This window comes from Lepeophtheirus salmonis, chromosome 6 (genome assembly GCF_016086655.4).
Source record: "Lepeophtheirus salmonis chromosome 6, UVic_Lsal_1.4, whole genome shotgun sequence".
Lineage (NCBI taxonomy): Eukaryota > Metazoa > Arthropoda > Copepoda > Siphonostomatoida > Caligidae > Lepeophtheirus > Lepeophtheirus salmonis.
This window is the reverse complement of record NC_052136.2, coordinates 26666246-26688057: the sequence shown is the minus strand read 5'-3', so window position 1 is coordinate 26688057 and position 21812 is coordinate 26666246. Positions and strand designations below refer to the sequence as shown.

Sequence of the window (21812 nt, the reverse complement as noted above, 5' to 3'; positions counted from 1 at the left end):
ATCCAATAATAGGCATGGTAGGCATACATAAGTCACAATACAGAGAAAATAAAAATATGACGGAAGAAAAACTAGTAAGAACCTATCCCACAGTAAATAATACTCTGCAAATGCAACGCCCACTCTTTTTTTTCCTCCCTTTTTTGACCAACTTTAGGCTATTTTATCATTTGTAGAATATTTATAAAATGAAAAAGACAATTGAGTTCAAACTTATGAATTAGAAATGTTTTTCTAGGGATGCACCATTAAGGAATTTGGCAGATTATTAAAAAATATGTATATAAATACTAAATACAGATTTTGATTTGTTAAAAAATAATTCAACAAGTGAATGTTGAATTGTCCAGGGATACTTAGAGGCAAGATATATCAGTAGTGTGGTATAAAATATGTCCTGCAGATATGTAAAAATAAAAGAAACCCTAAATGAATAATGGTAGTCCTCAAGGTTATACCATAACGCTTTTCCGACTGATGTTTGACTCCCACTACGCTTTTTTGATAGAGTATAACAATTAACAAGAGGAGCTATATATCACCTTCCTTGACTGTTACTGTTAGAGTACCGTTGTTATACTCTATGACGTCAAAATCTGTGTTTCTTGCCGAGCAGTCGGTAAATATACATCAAATTGAAAATTATAGCAAGACGATTACATGAGTGTCTAACCTTGTATTGGTATTAAACCCAGATAATCTTGACAATTTGAATAATGTTTAAAAGGAGAGCAGCTTAGCTGCCATGACAGTTTATTAGATCAGCTGCAAGAAGGGGTGAGAAAAAGGAAATAAACAATAAATCCCACTCCTTATAAAGCAAGAACACAACATCTTATATTAGTACACTTAATACGTGACAAAATTGGGCCTGCTTTTCAATTATTTTTTCATGAAAACAGTGTGTCTAATAAACTCAGTCTTTAGGTATCTTGGGTTATTAAGGGACATTCTTCCGAATATTTTTTTATTATGTTAATAAGTACATAATGTTAACATACTATCCTTAAACTGAAGCAAAGGTCATAGACCAGAAGTAACTAAACCGCAAAAAAAAACACACTCGATCAGCAGTATTGGTTGATTACCAATTAATTGGCTACTTTGCTTACTAATCAGTGCATCCCTGTTACGTAATTAAATGCAGTTTATGATATTTAAGACATAATTTTGCGTTTATTCAATTAGTTCTTTCATTTCAAAACTATTCTACGAATAGAAAAGTAGCCTTAAGTTGGTAAAAATATGATAAAGGGGGAAAAAAGTGTACGGCGTTCCATATATAGAGATATTTCCTTTCCCAAGACAGACAGAGGAAAAAGTACATAGCAAAATAATGATTACTAAAAAGCCAAATATTTATACAGGGTTGATACTATCTAGTTGGTCCACTTAATTTCAAATTTAATAAATCGGATATTTAATGGTGCATTGTCTTCAAACTCGGTGAAAGATAGGTTTTGTGATTCAAAATTATGTAGGTAAAGTTTCCACTCAATAAAAAAACAATACAAATGAGAACTGGTAAAATGGAGCAACACGCGGCATGTCTCCCATGACCATATCCAAAGAGCTTGGTTCAGCTTCAGTGAGACATGTCTTTAAAACAAAAAAATCCAACCGGAACCATGATCTTGCCCATTGTGGGTAGTCTGCCCTCAAATTATTGTCAAGAGGAAGGAGCAACTCAATACAGATGCTGACATTGCACTTTTGGATAAGAAAGTCCTACATTGGGCCAGAAAAAAGCTGAGTGACAACTTTGTTTTCACTCAAAACGGATCTCTGTGTTATTGCACCACTAAGAGAAAGCCTTTTGAACTTTGAAGACATCAAAATGTGGCCACCCTTCTCTCCAGGGACGGACCTCTTGAACTACTCTATGTAGGCACGTCTGGAGGAGAGGGTGTTTGCAACTCCTCATAGGAGTGTCCATTCTCTAGAGGCTTCCATCAAGAAGGAGTTTACCAGGCTCGACTCTGACTAGATATGCGGAGCTTGCAATGGATTTATACCTCGTATTGAGGCAATTATTAGAGCTGAGGGCTCAAATACTGAATAAAAGTTCTGCCAAGCACCCTTTTCAGATGACTTTGTGAAATAAATATCCTCACAAAACCTCCCGTTTAAATTTTACTCTTGAAAATAATAAAATGTGTACCTTTACATAAGATCAACCCAGTATATATAAAATAAAAAAAAACGAAAAAGATACGACAAGAACAGCCTTAATGAGGACAACATGAACGAGGCACTTTTAGTGTTGTGTCCCATCCAGTTAATTCTCGGCCCGGTTCAGTTCAGTACTGTATTTCTGAAATACAATTTACAAAATAGAGTCTTTGAGGACGTCACTAAGCTATTCTTCTTATTATTTTTTTTAGATCAGTTCGGATTTTAACAGTCCGAAAGACTCACAAAACCGGTTCGAAGACTGGACTGGACCGAATTAATGAGTACAGATACAACACTAGACATTTGTATACTATAAACATACGTGATAATATGTAACATTAGTGATAAGTAGATATAACGAATTGAATTATTTAAATTAATATTATGTACACAATATGATATTATTATAATACTATTAGTTTCTTGTTTGTTTTTTATAAAGATAATAATACCATCATGACTTCGGACACGGAGCTTATGGATAGGATGTACATGGTAACTCCTACTGTCACGGGTGGACCTGTAAAAGAATTTAACAAAAAGACCTTCTATTTCTGGGTTTCTATTCATGATAATATGTATGTTGACTATAATTAATATAATGTTGTTTAAGCCTATTAAATTCTACTAAAAATTGATAAATTGAATAAATATTTTAGGGATGTACACTTATCAGTTCCAAGTTTTACCGTCCCGTTCAATCCGGTTTTAAATACTAAAGACGTCCCATGGTCCTATTAATTTTTTATTAAGACCTATACCCAAGAAAGAGCACTACAAATTCTAAGAGAAGGTAGGTACTAGCTCAAAATGGCGTTTATATTCATTCATTTTTTAAGAAAAAAAAAAATATGACTTTTGTTCATATAAAAGCCCAAAATCTGAAAGGATTATAATTTTAATTTAGTATAAAGACCACAAATTTAAAACTTATGCTATTATTACATCCCTTCGTAGTCACAGGTTATGGGGCACATTTAAAAATAAATAATTATTAAGTACAATAGTTCAGAATATTTAGTCAAAATCCTTAAGTTTTACGACACTGAATGGAACAGTCTTTACTAAATGATGCGATGTAAAGATGGGAACAAGGTTAAGCAACAAGAAAATTGTAGCCGTTATGTTAAGATTGGTAAAAATATCAGCCATTTTGAATAAATATGTTATTTAAGCCTTAATGACAAATGAATAGTTTTCTACGTCATGGTCATTCCATTCAGCAGATTTTTTATCACTTTTATTTTCGTAAATGTTAGTATAAATTATACTTTGTAGATAACTTTTTTCAAGGACCGGGACGGGATCGATTTGAAGTCTCTTATAAAAGATGGATATAACCCTAATATATGTATATACTCATGAGTGATGTCATAATACATAACATTATCGTTGTATAAACAACTTTTATATGCAACTTCAATAAAGTTTAATTCGTTTTTAATTAGTTAATTAATCCAAGGATTTCCTCTTAATATATTTGTATATATAATTGCAAAGGCACTGATAATGATGACTCATTAATCCCCCATAGCCATCCCATCTTTGCCCTTCTTAAGTGAGGGCATCCCTTATATTATAGCAGACATCATCTTTTGAGGAACGTCGCGTCTCTCGTTCTCTCCTAAGATGATGGTGATGATATAGTTAAAGTCATTTGGTTTTTACATAATCGGAAGATGGTACATATATATTTATGGTTGTTTTGATACGGTCATGGATAGAGTTATAAAAAATATTACCCGCCGGTATGTAAAAAAAAAAAAAAAATTAGTGTGATAACCCGGACAATTTAAAGAATATTTGGGAGGAGAGAGGCTTAGCAGTAATAACGTTTTATAACATTCGCTGCGTAAAGGTATAAGTGAAAGGAACTAAATACACATTAGGAGAGTCTGCATGGGTTGTAGCCCTCATCCAAAAAAAAAAATTAAGGAATTCTCGTTTTTTACCAGAAAATATAATATTTGAAATTGTTTTTTTTCCGAAAAAATTTAATTTTTTGGGAATAGCTATTGATTTTTCAATTTTTTTTTTCAAAACCTTTAATAAACGAAATTTAATTTTTAAATTCTTTGATAACAGAAGTGGATTTTTGAAATTTTTTTCCTAAAAAATATAATTTTGAAGTTTTGGTCCAAAAAATTTAACTTGGGTTAACAAGTGTTAGTTTAAAAAAAAAAAAAAAAAAAAAAAAAAGAAAGCTTTCCCGAATATATAATATTAAGGAAGTCCCTGCAATTGTCACTCCATATCTATTAAAAACATAGACAAGAATTACTCCGCTGACGACCCTCAAATCTAAGGATTTATAGACTTAGTACTCCTAAACAAATCATCAGTGTTACTCTCCCGGTTTTCATGAGCAAACTCGTTTTATACTACTGAGTTCCCTCATCAAGAATGAAGGGATAATGAGAACAGCTCCGTTGGAAAGTATAGTTGCAATTTCAAAATCTTATACACTCGATTTGGGTCATACTTTTTATAACTATAGTCATGGACGGATCCATCTATTTACTCCCCCAACAAAAACGAGAGGATGTGATTGAAGAATCAAATATGTAAATGTGGCCTGTCAACACAGAAGCAAGCTAGAAATAAAGTTTGGAGTACATATTATTTGGATTTCTTCGACGAAACATTATCGTCAATCTCTATCATTAAACTATTCTGATCAACCCTTTGAGTAGAGCATCAATTTTACTAATTAATGTAGCAAAGAGAATTAGAAAAAAATACTTATTAGGGTCAAATTAAGGCTCATTTATCAAATGAAGGAATCAAACTATAGTTAACGATCTTGGATATTTCAACGCATCTTAGAAACTTGATGATTAAGCTACTAATTGACCGAAATATGTGATCATTTTTAAAAATTATGATGTAAAAACATTATGATTCCTCCCTTTTTTAATTTTTGTTCCAGATTGTTTCTGTGTTTACAGGGGACAAAACAGGGCGTCCGCAGAGGGTGAGTTGAAGATCCCCACCCCTCATATTAAGAAATTTTTACTTTTTAGTTGAAAATGTAACAATAGAAATTTAAATTTAATTTTTCAAAAAATATAATTTACTAATTGTCTTTAAAAAAATTAATTTTAGGATTTTTTGAAAAAGTCAACCCTAATATAATCCTGCAGTCACCCTGCAAAGGTAATTTGTAGTAGTTACTTAGTTAGATCAGGGCTGTGCGACCTGCGACCCGTTCTTCTAAAAAATATGTGTATACCAAAAAAGTTGCACGCCCCTGACTTAGACCATTGAAGAAAAAAAGTATATTAATGATAGTAAGCGACATCTAGTTACAGATTGCTGTGGCTGCAATTAACATTATTACCACTTCTAATGTTACAAAAGGTATATTAAATCTTCAAGGTAATGATTTATTGAAAGTAATGGGTTATTAAATCATAGAGAAAAAAAGAAATACACCTTCCTCTATGGGTTGGATGTTATTGGGGTTCTAGGACATTGGCTGAAGGTAATTTTGCCAAAGGACCATTTATTAGGGGTATTTGATCGAAAAATGATATTCAATATATGTAATTGTATATTTTAATCCAATTTAAAATGGCAGTATGATAAATACTTATTGTTCATATGCTCAATATGTCATATAAGGTTAACTAATTTGCACTCTTTTGTAGAAAAATATGTATTTTATTAAAATATCCATTAATAATCATTGTAGACACAACATAGTAGTATGTGGTTTGAATATAGTTTGAATAATCTTTATAGTTGACCTACTTAAAATAAATTAAATAATATGAGAAGACAACAGCAACTCGAATGAAAGAAGATGTTATGTTTGATCCTCAGTCCATGAGTATTTAACAATATGAATAATCCATCATGTCGATTGACGGAGCACTTATTCCATTAGAACCGGTCTCTTTTTTTTTATCATTTAATTTATTTAAAGTACTATAAAGGTAAAGATGATTCGAACTAAATTCGAACCATGTACTACTGCGTTGTGTTTATTTAATTAGTAATAATGTATATAATTATTAAAATAATTTTTTTTCTGCAAAATAAGACTTTTCTATTTATCTTATACGACATATACATATGGCATATATTGACTTGTAATTTTTCCAAGAACATTTTTACCATTGGTAATTTTGTCCGGGGGAGATTTTGCCGCATGAAATATTTGCAGCAAAAATGTTGGCGGCAAAAATACCTAGAACCATGAGCAGTATCTATTTATCATACTATTATTTTAAATTGCCCAAAATCCGCTCACGGTTCATTGAATTGAATTTTAAAAGAGATAAATAAGGCAAAACCAAGTAAAAAAGGGGCATGAATAAAGAAAAGAATTAAGTATAAAAAGTAGAGAAGAAAAAGTATGTATTTAAAAAGAAGAAGAAAACTACAAAATCTTTGTTGTGTTACAGACACAGTGGGACCTCAATTTACGAGTTATTTGTTGAATGAACACATTAGATCGTAAACCCAGGACTTCACTGCTCTCTTTCTAAATACTATTATAAGAGATTATAATATAATGAATGATGGAAATAATGAAATAAATAATTTGAAACCTCATCTTTACTTTAAGTTTTAGAGAAGCCATTAGAGGTCAAGAAAGACAACTAACTACTATGAATTTGATGGTCGCTCAAATGGTAATGATGAAGGGAATAGATAGTTATTACATAATTTGTGTTTGTGGTAATCTTGTGGATCTCAATGATGATTTTTTTGAGCATCGATCACGACTGAAGGACTCAACAAACAGTTTGATCCTTTTTGAGATACGGCGGATATATAATATATATAATTTCAGAATCTCAATAAAGCAATTCTATTTGAATAATTGCCCTAATTTCGAGTTAGCATTGAACATACAATGTCACATTTAAATAAACCTAAAAACTCTTTAAACTACACGTAATCAACAAAGTTTTATCTTCTAGAAAGTAAACATTTATGAAAATGAAAATGTTTGCATAATTTTCTTTAATAATTGAACTACCTTAATATAGAATATTAAGCATCTAATTGCATTTTTTTTAAGAATCCAAAATACAACGGGAAAACTTGTCTGTTTTATGACTTTCTAAAAGGAATAGAGATAATTTTGTTTATGTCAAAGTTTAAAAATATATAATTGAATTTGAACCTTCCTCCTTTATTTTGAATCAAACGCAGCTGAAAAGCGCTAAAAACATAAAGCAATTAAAAGTCTAATATTGTTGATTAAGCTTTTGATTGATACAAATACAGAAACATATTTAAAAAAAAAAAAGGAACTGTCTTTTTGACAAAACTTTGTTGAGTTATAAGTAATGATGTCCAAATTATTTGAATAGGATGTCAATTTCATGACTTCATACCTCGTAAAAGGAAGATCGAAGGAATATGCTTCTAACTTGATCATCCATTTCAAGAGATGTTCGAATTCAGATTCCGAATTCCACTAGGGAGGAAGGGAGGAGAATTCATCCGAGGAAAACTACCAGACATTGTAAGGGAGTAGAGTGAATAAAATACCAGGATTGTAACAATAAAGTGACCCCTTGACAATGAGTAGATTATATTAATTTTACAAATGAGATCACTTAAAAAAATACAAAATGAAATAAAAATCCTTTCATACATATTTTTAAAATTGATCTTTTTTCAATTATACATTGAATATTTTTCTAAAGCTATGATATTCTTCATCACTATGTATTATAAATTAATTTGAAGGGTCTAAAGAAGAGTACCATTTTTCATCATTTTTCAGACTAAAAATGGAAATATATCCAGTTCAGAACAAGATAGAGAATCAATAAAAAAACTTTTACATAAGTTTTACTAATCTTATTTCTAATTTGGGGATTATTTTAAGGGTAAAAAATGACTCTGAAAGATAATGGTCCCGAATTACTATAATCCCAGATATTTCAGAATTCAGATGACTGAAAGTAAAACTGCGATCAGTTTTGGATTCTGCCCTCAAAGATAAATTCATTTTTTGACTTGAATTCATTCGTACAAAATGAGTGTTCCCCAGTGTAATTATTGTGGTTGTTTCAAACATTGAGTAAATATTTTGCATATATTAGTTTCTTACCGCAGGCGGTAACTTTTTCCCTCACTAACCTTAATTGAAATTCAAAACAAAGGTCTCTCGTATGTTCATAAAGTACATAACTATCAAAAGTGAATGTTGAGTCCTTTTTAGTCGTGTTACGGCATTTGATAGTATTATTATTATTATGTACAAATGCAGTCAGACCATCATCAACATGAGTCATTCACAATCACCATTACCATCTTATATATATATATATAGTAGTCGCAGAAAAACTTGATATTGTATTTATTATAGAAAAGGAAGACGGAGTGAGTGAGCATATAATATGATGTGGTATAATAAAAAAAATATATAAGTAATATGAAACAATAATAGAAAAATAAGGGGGTCTCATGAAATAATAAGAATAATGATGAAGAAGTTGATTAGAAGAAAAGAGTTACTAGTAGAAGAAGGATATATCATTTATATATTAATATTAGTGTTGGGCTTCGGTCTGAGAACCGTAGTACTAGACCCGTCCCAGACGACCACCGTTATAACTAATTAGACTCAACTTATTCGCTATGGATTCAATGGATCGCTATAATTCAAGTGGCGAAATAAAGACCACATGATCAATAGTTTTACAAGGTAGTTTTCTTAGTGTAGCCTCGTTACCCTTAATGTATCACGTAACCTTTCACACAAAAAGAAACTTAGTAAAAAAAGGCCAAAAATCAGTTGGTAGTTAGCAATTCCGCCCCAATTCTTCTCAAATATGCAACAACTATTCAATAATTATTCATAGCACCTTAAAAGGAGTTCATTCTTATCCAACAAATCAACGTGTATCAACATTGATTAGGAGAAAATAATTTGAGACATTCACAGCTGACAAAAATATGCACCGTATATTTTTGTGTTACGGAATTAACACCCAAATAACTTCCATGAATTCACCTTTGTAAACTGAGTTAAGAAGGAAATTAAAAAACTAAAAGTTATATACGTCATAAGAGAATGATATTTAGTGACGTTATCTGCAGTATCAAACAAAACGACATCTTGTGTGGAAAAAAAGAAGATATTAATAATAGAACTAGCTCGCACATTTCGCCACTTTCTATAATAGCTTTGAGTCTGGACCAGTCTAATAGTAGTAAAATCCGATCTTAATCGGTCCCACTTTATAAAAAATGACTGAATGATTTTATCCAATTTCATTTAATGACAGTTTTTTTTTTACATAAATATTTTTATTATTTTTTTAGAGAGCTATTTTATTCTTTTCCATCAAATGAAACCTACATTTAAAATGTACTTTTTTTAATCAAGTACAGAGCCCACTGTGACAGTATTCCCCTATGGCATCCTTGCTAGAAACTACAAATTGATTTTGAGATCTTTCTTGATTTATTGTCAAATAAAAGGTCGCAAGATACAATACAAAGGCTTAATGTACCATGCAACCTTTATTATACAAAATCCTATAATCTGTTGATAATTTGTCAAATCTTCCAAAATATAAAATTAATATTTAATAATTGTTAGGAGTTGTTCACAGATTCAAAGGGATAATTATAATTCAGCCAATCAACGTCAAAAAAATTAATTAGAAGAAAAGAAGCTGACAACCAAATATAGTGTGTATTTTTTGTGAGTTAGTTAGGTACGTCGTGAAGGGATTATACATGGGTTTAGAACAAACTGAGAATAGGAAGCGGTTCGGACCGAGTCTCAACACTAACGAATTAATATAAAATGTAACGCTATTAATATTGATATATTAGTTAGTAACTAGTAGTAATAGTTGATGTGGTGATTATAATAATAATGAATTGATATAAAGTACTAAGTAGTAGTAGAGAGTAGGCGCGTCGCTAGCCTGTATTTGGAGGGCCTCAAGCCCCCTCACCAAAAAAAAAAAAAAAATTGTAAAACCCACCTTAAAAAAATTCATATACAAATACAGTGTAGGTAACCGAAATCTGAACAAGTATAAAAGGTTGAAAATGGAGAGTAAGGAGTGAAGTTACAAACTTTGAAATTTCTAAAGAGGTTTTATGATTTTACAAAGATAATTTGCGAGTAGCTTTTTTTTATATTTTGTTTTGATTAAAATCATGCAGCAAACAAAAAAAAGAGCTCCCCACTACTTGGTATGCTGTTATGGACATATTTGAGGCATCTGGGTTAAATTGAAGGCTTAAAGTCCAAAGTTTGGCTTGAGTCCAATTTATCTTATTTTTGGCCTCCATCCATGTAGTACCCATCATCACCAGATCTGAATCCATTGGATTACAGCATATGGAATATTGTGGAGATGGAAGCCTGTAGAGCCTCCCATAGGAATGTGGATGACCTAAAAGCTTGCATAATTCCGGCCTGGGACAAAATGGATTAGGCCTACATCAGGAAGACTTGATCTGCCTTTAAGGCCCGCCCAGAGGCTCCTATGGAAGTTACTGTCAATCATATCGAATAAATTATAACTTAATTGTATGATTGATTAAATAAAATTTCAAGTTTATATATTCTATCGCTTTTAAGATATATAGGCTCATTTTTTGAAAATTACAAAAATGGTTATTTTTCATATAAGCCGCCTTTTTCCATAATGCCCAGTTCCAGCCTGGAGCGGTTCTTTGTACAGAATTTCTTTACAAAGCTCGGCTCTAAGTAGGCTTAAGCAGTGATGATGTGGGTCTTCTTTTTGTAATTTGACTTGTATCGAATTACCAAATCCTTTAAGGTGTCCAAAATTACCAAAGTCCAGGGGGGGCAGATGGGTTTGTGGGGAGGCCAAGGGTCTTGCTTTTCAAGCTTGTTGATGAGGACTTTACAGCGAGTCAAAGGCTTTACTAGATTCAAAGGCTTCAAAATCTTACAAGGAGTTCTCATGTAGACATTAAGGATTAAGTCTTGCTTCACCAAGCCCTGCATAGTGGCCTAGCTCCTGATAAATTCATGAGTAAGGAAATTGACGGTCATTTTACATATTCTGCCTTCAATAGTGTTTTTAACTACCTCAATCAATTCTTTTGGCCTCTAGGTCTTGATTTGGACACCGTACAAGAAATTGGTATACCTTTCGCGGTCACCCGGTACAGAGTAGAGTGGTTAAAGCCTAATACTATAGATCTCTTATGGTAATTTTCCATTCGCAGATAGCTCTAGAATTGCAGCCCTACCTTGTTCAATATTTTTGGTTATAAGGCTTTCATTTCTGGGTTGGCTTGGTTAGATTTTAGGGTTAAAAATCGAAATATAACCAATTCGACAAGATCGGTCCATTTGAAAAAAAAAATTGTATTTTACACGGAGGGGCCTGCATGATTAAAGATTGTTGTACTAAAATTTGTTCAGATTTCTGTTAGGAAGACCATGTAACAAACCAAATTAATTAAGTAATTGTATTTCGGTGTTGATAATTGAACGAAGCTAGCAACGCCCCTCCCTAGTAGAGAGTAATATAATGATTGTATGATTGGACTAAGTAAGTAATAAGTATTATGATTTCTTAAGAGAGATTTAAATATTATGTAAATGATTATTGTATAAAAGTATTGTAATTGATTGATGTATATTCTATGCTATGTATAAATACCATTTCGACCTCAGACAAACGGGATATGGAGAGAACATACATGGACACTCCCACAGTAACTGCAATACCTGCAAATATGACATAAAGATGTGGTGGCGGGATGGGAAAATTGAAGAAGGAACAAAAACAACATATGATGAGTAAACCCAAGAACTTTTTTTTTTTTTGCGTGGAATTAAGTGTTAATATTATAATATGGTTGTAGATATGATTGAAATACATGAGTGTCATTAAAGAGACTCCAAGGAGAAAGTGGACTTGATGGATTTATTATCAAATTGTTAAGCAAATATAAATGAAGGACTCAAAAGTTCAGTGGAAGAAATAAGCATTTGATCCCTTGGCGATTTTCTAAGTTAGCCCACTAACAAAATAAGAATGTTCTATTATTTTAAACTGTTAAATGGAATAAAAATCCTGAGTATAACCCATAAAAATACCCTCCCCACCGTCAAGTCTGAGGGTGGAAACTAATGATCGCACGATTAATCGGCGTGTTACTCGGAGAATCCGGTGCTTTTTTTAAAGTCAAAATCAGCATCAGGAAAAGGATGTTTAATTTGCAATTCCAATTCTGATTGATTACTAGAATTTACATATTTATGATTTTTTTTTTTTACAGGAAAAATGTAATTTTTCAAAATTTTCTCAAAAAATTATTTTTTTGAATAAAACCGTATTTTCAAAATTTCCTCCAAAACAATCTAATATTTGAATTTTTTTTCAAAAAATTTTATATTAGAAATTTAATTTTTGAATTTTTTTTCCAAAAAATTTACTATTTTGAGAACAGCAGCGGATTAAAATTTTTTTTTTTTGTTGAACTGTGGATTTTTAAAATTATTACTACAAAAAGTTTATTTTATAGGAATAGCTGTAGATTTTTCGGAAAAAATAAAATATCAAATTGTATATTTGAAAAAAAAAAATATTACAAATTATATTATTTTCATAAAAATTTTAATTTTTGGATTTTTTTAAATAAAATTCCAAAAACCTTAAATCATAACTAAAATCATAATAGTAATCCAGCGGACGCTCCTGATAGCAAAATGGTATTTTTTAGTTAATATTTAAAGTATTAAAGAATCAGAATCCGGAAGTTTTAGTAGAATCGCATCGGGATTTTTTTGGGAACACACTCAAAATGTGTCGTGTAATGGATCTTCCAGCTCAGGAAGTGAGCCAAAATATACGGTTACCGCAACAAAGGAATGGCTCAAGAAGAAGTACTTTAAGGTCATGGAGTGGCCTCAATCCGATATGAAATCTTTATCCACTGGCAAACTTAAAAAATCGTCAAGGGATCTAATCCTCTACTGTATATTCAGGGTCAGTTTTACCGTGAGCAAGGTCCTTTTTTTGCATAACTATGCAAAAAAAGCTGATAGAGATTACTATTGATCTCCTCGCTTGCTTATACGTTTGAATGTTCATAATAGGTACAAATTATGAATAGGATCACTCTTCCACATTTCAATATCGTTTTTAAAGTTAACAAACGCAAGGATTTACATAATTTTCCCATTTCTTATATGGCTATGGATACATTTTTGTCTTGTGCCTCATTGTTAATTTTATTCAACCTTTCCGCTCAACTCTTGTTGATCTGTTTTTATCGAGGTTGTGTGAATGGGTTAACATAGTTTATAAACAGATCAGGGTTTTTTTTTTGGTTTACTTACTACCTTTTCATCAACCATTTTGTCATCTCTTTCCATGGAGTCTCTTTAGTTGTAATGACCCCAACAATAATTACAATAAATACATCATGTAATTTGTGTTTTTATGTATGTATGATGTAAGAATGAGACTAATTTGGCTTGTTTTATAGCATACTACATAATTTATTTTGCTTCCACCACGCAATAATCAAATACTGATTGTTTTTTCTTTCGAGTCTTTCACTCCAACCTTTTCCAAACATAGGCATTAATTATGAAGTTATGAATTTACCCTATTAATTAGGGTATGAGCCGTTTTTTACTAATTACGTAGGCACAAAATCTCTACGCCATCTTGTAGCTAAATACAAATGGGACATGAGCAAACTAACATTTTAAAAATGTATGCAAGGTGGCGCTGCAGTACTGGACCATAGCAATAATAAAAAAATAAGTAAAAAAACAAAACAAATACATAATAAACTAGAATCGGCACTTGGTTAAATCAAGGTTAATAGAAATAACAGGTTAGACCATCATGTAATCGGACTTACAAGAATTTTTAATTTGATGTACTCTACCGTCTGCTGGGTGAGACAGACAGATAGAGAATAACAAAGGTAAACTAACACCATAAATTACTAGAAATTATATTATTAATAGTATATATATATGTAGTCTTAAATTCACCCGTCGAACATGCATTATGGTAAAACCATGTATTTCAAGGTTATACCATAACGCTTTTCCCACTGATGTTTGACTTCCCCCATGCTTTTTCATATTGACGTCATAGTGTATGAGTGGTTGCTTATTTGGTCAAAATCTGTCTTTCTTACTCAGAAGTCGCTACAATAAATGAAATTGAAAATTTTGGCAATAGTGACGTCATAAACTATGATTGGTTGCGTGTTTGGTCAAAATCTGGCTGTCTAGTCCAACAGTCGGTACCATTCATCAATTTGAAAAGCTTAGCAAGCCCGATTACCTGATGGGCTAACCTTGTATTTCTATTGATCTTGGGTAAAATTATGCATTCTTTACAGTTAGCTCTTTTACTGTGTGACCCTGACCTTTGACATGTACCTCTCAAAATTTAAAGCTCACTGACTGTTAGCATATATAACCTTCCTCTAAAGCTTCACCAAAATAGATTGCTAACTTTTTCAGTAATCCTGTATTCTTTTTAAAAAACGTTTTGTGTGACTTTCACCTTTCGAAATTAAATGGTAATAACCTATGTTACGTATTATATAATTTTAATCTCTTTTCAGCCGCAAGATGGCGTCACTACTCTTGGCTAAGTAAACAAACTACTATTATTAAGTAAGCAACGTTCATGTCTCATCAGTAGGGCTCTCAAGTTTTGAAATTAATTTGGTGTGAGATTTTTACGTCACGCCATCATTATTATGGCGTCCTGCCATTGGGATCTAAGTTATTAAATAAGTTCCCACAAATGAAGAATAATATATCTAGGTATTTAAACCCAAAAATAATTTAGTACTTGCTTTGAGGCTTTTATGACAAAGTTGGGTGTCTCATTTAAATATATTTAATTTAGTTTTTAATATTTATTAATAAATTTAATAAAATAACCTGGTTAGGTTGCGTTCCATATAGATTAAATGGTAATCCAAGAGAAAAAATAGAATAGCTTATGAGTCTATAATTACAATATAATCAATAATTTAAATGGAAGCGGATTAAAAAAAGTTTATAGATGCTTCATATTCAAAATAATTGATTAGTTTTCAGATTCAAAATATAGTTTTATATAATTTCTTAATAAATATTAAAACTAAATTGACTAAAAATAAATCAAAATCGACATTTTTAAAGATTTTTTTAAAAATTGAAGTATAAGGTCTACTTTATAACTTCAGCTATGATATATAGCTCTTGAAAAAAAAAAAAAAAAAAAATATTAGATGTTATGTAAGTTCCTTCATTTTACTGGATTTTCGGGTCACTATATACGTTTTTTATGAATTCTAATCAAGATAAAGTGATAAATAATTCCTTTTTCAAATGCTGAAATGTTTTTAACAATTTGTTAATTACTTTGATTTACATTTATATAGTTATTTCATGTCGAAATAGGGCACTGAATTGTAGTTATACCCTAATAACTTGATTTTTTTAAAGGTCAAACCTGTAAAACACGAAAATTACCATTTAAGGTCATTTTCGTGTTCTATGGCTTATATAACAATAATAAATGTGGGTTTCATCCTAAAGGGCAAAACTGCTTTTGCATGATGTTATTCGACTTCTTTGGTTCGAATATCCATCCGGAACTGAATTAATTGTACAAATCCAGCCATTTGATAGAGATTTTCAATAACTATTGGGAGTAATTTGATTATATCCGAATATCACGACTTTCCTTTGACATCATGGTATATCATATAAAGTTTATTACATTTTTTAAGGCATTTAGTGGAGGATTTATTAATATACGTGTATATATATATATATTTGTTTTAATAATTTTAGTCTACAACATGGCGTCACTTTGACTTTATTTGTGATATCAGTGAAAACGCTTCATTTGAGCATAAGTGTTGCTTACTTGTTTGTTTTCTAAAGACACTATCTCTGCGACATTTTACGGCTAGATATGAAAATATTTTGTTAGTTTCCTCGTGTCTATAAGCACAGTGTGCATGGTTGTATTTTTACTAGACTCTGAATCTTAACGCCATCTTACAGCCAACTATGAATGTTGTGTTAGTTTACTCACGCCATATTGGTAGGGATGGTAATATTGTTTAAATAGAGATTAACCTCAAATTCTTTCCTTACTAGAAACTATATTAGAAACTCCAGAGGAATAATTGATAAGATCATTTATATTTAGCTCTTACCAACATATATATTTGACATCGCCTTTATTTAGTCAACAGTCACATTCTTCCCTATTAGGATATGGCTATTTGTTTAACAGACTCAGTATCTTACTGCCATCTTACAGAAATATATGACAGTATTTTGTTAGTTTGCTCACTCCCTGTAAAAGTACTTGTTACTCAGGCACATGATCTTAGCACCATCTTGTAGTTTTTTTTCTTCATTAGTTTGCTCATGACCTTTAGAAAAACAACAAACCTATTCCTACACTCAAATCGTTATAGATTAATTATTTATCTCTAATTTATTTTGGAGTATATAAAGCTAATTCCATATATTTTATCATAATGTAATAATGGTTTGTTGCAAGGAGATAGACAGAGTTCATTCCAGGGTTAGTTTTGAGAGATGATGCTCGTCTGAGAGATGTGAGGTTTTTATTATAGTAACGACGATGACTTGGGGTTGGGGGTGGGGGGTAGTGAGACAAAGAGTAGAGGACAAAATGATAATGCACATTATAACTATGCACACAAAAAAACAGACGAAAGGTATTAATGGTAGTAACAGGGAGTTAACAGATATTCAATATAATAGTATGTTTTATGGTATGCAAGTGAGTAATTATTATTAACAAGAAAGAAAATAACGTAACCAAAAGGGTCTGTAGAAAAAATAAACTAACTTTTCATCATCTGTTTACCCTTGCCCTGAGTAGGTGATAAATAAATAATGAAAACATACGTGCAAGACAATTAAAAAAATAAACAATAGAATAGATAAATAGAGGAACGAGCTTCATTTGCAGTTTTTTAAATGAAATAAAAAATATCCAACTAATAAATAAAGCAAATAGTTGTAAAAATGAAATAAAGTATGATCTATAGTTATAAATAAAAGACTGAGTATTATATATTTATTTTTGAATCCCAGTAGTCCTGTACCATTTCAACTTCCGATAATGAACTGATGGAAAGGACGTACATGGTCACGCCCACGACAACCGCTGGACCTGTAAAAAGTACGGTTATCGGTATTTCCTTCGTGGTGTGTGTGATTGATAGAATGTACATATTGATGTTTGTATATAATACGTAGTTTTGTTAATTAATATTTATATAAATATTGATAGATAACTAAGCAAAAAAATATTCTAATATGATTATTAAGTAAGTTAAAAAGAATTATAAGTAACTAAGGGAATTTCAGTTCTCTCATATGAGTTAGATTATTATAATTAATTAATTAGAGTAATAATATAATGATAAGTAAGTTTTAAGATATTGATGTCCTACGTATACAAATTGACTCTTAATACATTTGTGTCCAAAAAGGTTTATACATACATAAATCACTATGTATGTACTTATGTATTCGTCATATTTGTGTTTTTTTTTAAATATGAATATAAAACAAAAAAATATTTTTATAATTTTTCTTGTTCTGTTTTTGTTCGTGACTATTTTCTTAAGAAAAGGAAGAAGCAGAGCTAAAAATGGTGGTTGGTGTGTTGTTATTAGTAGTGGTTGTCCAGAGCTGCTGTATTCGACGGTCACCGATTCCAAATCAGGGGCGTCCACAGGTTTATATATATATATTTTTTTTATTCTTTTTGAATTGGTTTTGTGAATTTTTTTGAAGTACACAGCTATTCACAAAAAATAAATTTTTTTGGAAAAAAGTTTATAACTCCAAAGCTACATAAAATAAATTAATTTTTTGGAAAAAAAATTCAAAAAATATATCTTTAAATATTAAAATTTTTGGACAAAAATTTCAAAAATCCATAGTTAGAAATAGAAAAAAAAATTGATAATTAAAATTCACAAAGAATTAATTTTTTTGCCCTGCTCCATAGTTTGCCCGAATGACAAAATAAATTGGAGTAAAAGCAAAAGTTCCTTAATTTGGGGGGCTACAGCCCCTCCAGCCCACCCCCTGCGGACGCCCTTGCAAATCATTGCACTACAAGTCCATATGACAGAAATACTCATATACTGACTTATAATATAACACATTGGCTGAAAAGTCTGGGACTTCACACATAGATAGCCCGTTTATTTTTTAAATTCACTTCATTTTTAGTGTGTACCAACCTTCAAATGACAGTGTCAAAATTTGATTAAAATTCATTTCTTTAGTTTGTGAGTAATTATGCTAAGTATTACAATTACGGGTTTTAATTTTACACTCCTTCTTGATGGGAAAAAATACCGTTCAAGCTAAGCAATGGATTGAAAAGTGTTGAGGTGTAAAGCGAATAAGTAAATAATGATTTAAAAAAAGGCGATTTGGTACGTGAAAAAAAATGTGTTTTCCTTGTTAAGCCCGGGACTTTTCTGCCTATGTCTTGTTTATTATTTTTATGAACTATCAAACTTGGGACATACAGGTACATCACTTATCCAGACCCACAGATGAGACCTGACTTGGACTAAAAGTTCAACATGACACAAAACGGTTGCTTATTAAGTACAGTTTAGCTAATCTATAGTTGCTCTTGAATGGAACCGAATTTGTCAAATATGTACAAGTATATCACTCATCCAGACCCACCGATGAGACCTGACTAGGACAAATACTCAACGTGACAAAAGACGGTTCCCTATTAAGTGCATTATAGTTTATCTAATCCAAAATTGCTCTTGATGTAGATCAGATTTTCTGGATACAAGTATATCACTGATCTAGGCCCAACAAAGAGACTCGCCCTGTACTTAAAAACTTATGGAACCTAACTAAAAACCGAACATGATAAAAGATAGTTGCCCATCAAATACATGGATGGTTTCGATAATCAATAGAGGCTCTTCCATGGGACCGAATTTGCGACATATGAGTGCATTACTCTTCCAGGGTAGAGAAGTTAATCAAACAAAGAATATTGGAACATTAGCTTCTAAATGTACTATATTCGATCCGCAGATATGGACTTTTTATGCTTCAAACAATCGAATAAAAAAAAAAATTATTGTTTCCTTAAAGAAAAAGTGATTGGAAAAATTATAAAAGGGCTTCACTTAATTATAAATTATTCGAATAATTCAACATCTCTAATCCAAGCCCATTGATGATAGTTGAGTCAAATACAACTCTGTCATATGATCCCTGGTACAAATCCGGACTGAAGTGTTTTTTTTTACTACAGCTCTGGTTATAATTATTATGATTGAAAGAAAAGGAAGAAACAATAGAATTAATACTACGATTCTATTATTAGTTAATTGTTGGTAATTAATAATAATTAATTAATACATATTGAGGATGATGGTAGTTATTTCGGGTTTTTTTTTAAATTCTCGTATAAGTGAGTGGCTGCTGCAAGAGAACTGTTTATTTGTAAAAAGATGATTAGGAGATAGGGGTTCGGGTATTCGACTAGTAGGATATGCTATATAAGGTAGTAAAAAATAACTGAGGAGATTACGAGTAGACTTGAAGAAGAATGATTGATAAACTTTGTCTCTTGTTGTGAAAATGGTGAAAAAAAGTGGTAATTATTAGTAGTAAAAAACAAACGGATACATGACTTGGTTCCTGTTTCCCTTATATAAAAATCCCTCATAATAACTAAATTGAAGCACGTCATTTTGAATGTGTAAGATTATCATTACATACTTCGAATATGTAGTTGTTGTACTTAATATTTTAAGAGATAAAATACTCTAGTGGTGGAAGCAATTATCTAATCTTTAAGCATAGAGATGAATTGTAAATATATATATAAACCCCATTTATCATTCAATAAGCATAGAATGGAAAAATCCTGTTCTCATCTTTAGCTTTTAAACAACTATCCCAATTTAAAGACATGTTTTCTGTCTCCTTTAAAAAATATATACAAATGTATAACTTATTATTGTGAATAAATAATATTTAGGATGTCAAAAAACTTCATTACATCATGGAACTGCATGTCAACTTCAAGCATAGAGTACTCATAATAAAATATATATATACTCGAAATTGACAGATTATTTGAGAAATCATCAAATAATTATATGTAAAAAAAAACTAGATTATGATATGTTATGTGATATTTATATAATATGTAGAGGATTGCTTACCACCATAGTTTGGCCGTACTCTTTTATCGTAACCCATCTGAAAGCTATTTAAAATTGCCGATATGTTTACATCATTAAAATTGCCGCTGAAATGAGAGAAAAATATATATATTTATAAATATAGTGAGTCTTAATTTCTTCTTTAAATCCCTTATGTTAGCAGAAAACGTATTCTTGATGTTGTGAGCAAGTTGTAACTTGTATAAGAAAAAATGTCATGAATCATATGAATGAAGACAATTTCATAATTGAATATTCTTTGGAAGATTCATAACTGAATGGTGTAATTAGATACTTTGATTATTACTAATAGTTAATAAGTAGAATTCTTTGACACATTGTACAGTTCTCGTAAATGCATAATACATATCTAATTTCCATAAAACTAAATCAAAATGTAATGGTATAGCATCTATTAATAGTTGGTAATAATTATTGTATTTGAATACGGTGATATGAAACGTAGTGCAAATGATAACCCTGTGCAATATCCTTATAAAAGTTACAACCTGTACACAATAAAAAATCATGTTGGTTAATGAATATAAAAAATTCGTTAATAGAAGTGTCGAAAAGGCATCTTTGATTAGGGATATATATCTTACTTTTGAGCAGCGACACTCATTTTGAGAGTCCGGCCAAAAAACACGGCAAGAATCCCAAATATGAGAATGAATTTGAGGAAGAGATCACTGGGATTATTCATGTTTGTAATATTTTTTCTCGTTTTCGTTCGTCTTTCCACAAAAGAAGAGACGGAGGAAATGGATAATTTTTATAATGGGAATTTGACGAATGTGTGTCGGTGTAGTAGTAGTAGACGGAGGAGTAGGACTTGGAAATGACCATAAGACAATAATGAGTACTGCATATGCATACACGAATGAAAATGTTTTATTTGTCGTTAGGACAATATTTCAAGTTGATTATTGTAACATTCCTCGCTCTGTTGATAACTACACTTGTTTTTAAAATTGTTGTTCAATTTAAAACTTAATTGAAGAGGAGGAGAAGAAGGATGTGTAGACAACTTCCTATGGATACTCCTCCTCGACGTCTTCATAATACTTGAATGATGTTGTACTTCCCCTCTTGTGTAATCATTGAAGAAACAAAGCTTTCATACTCCACAAACTAGGAATGGTAGGGATATTCAAATTAATACTGCTTCTTTTTTTCTTCTTTGAGGACGACGACGAAAGAATTGGACAAGGTCCGAGTCTCATGTCTCTATCCACAAACACAACAAAAACAACCTGGAGATGAGGTGAGGGTTATATTCCTTCGTTGTGTATAGTGTATAAATATGTAATGGTTAACTACTCTCAGGGATTCAGTTCAATCATCCCCTCCTTCCCCCCCATATTTTATTCCTTTTTATTTTTTCTCTTTCCTTTCTCCCAGTACTCTCTGCCATTCAAGCC

At 31.1% G+C, this 21812-nt stretch overlaps 1 protein-coding gene across 40 annotated transcripts in view; it reads right to left on the bottom strand.

Annotated features, from left to right (window-relative positions):
* The window catches only part of Rdl (Resistant to dieldrin), a 67376-nt gene that overhangs the window by 45111 nt on the left and 453 nt on the right, over window positions 1–21812 (bottom strand). For 6 of the 40 annotated variants that reach the window (XM_071889305.1, XM_071889296.1, XM_071889313.1 and 3 more), the window contains exons 2-4: window positions 20994–21644; window positions 20389–20474; window positions 17266–17333 (exon numbers count right to left, since the gene is read on the bottom strand). In XM_071889305.1, coding sequence (XP_071745406.1) covers window positions 17266–17333; window positions 20389–20474; window positions 20994–21094 — 255 coding nt within the window. In that variant the 5' untranslated portion in view covers window positions 21095–21644. Of the gene's footprint in view, window positions 1–2627; window positions 2696–11804; window positions 11873–17265; window positions 17334–20388; window positions 20475–20993; window positions 21671–21812 lie in introns of all 40 variants that reach the window. The other 34 variants (XM_071889304.1, XM_040714225.2, XM_071889311.1 and 31 more) reach the window with 9 other exon arrangements.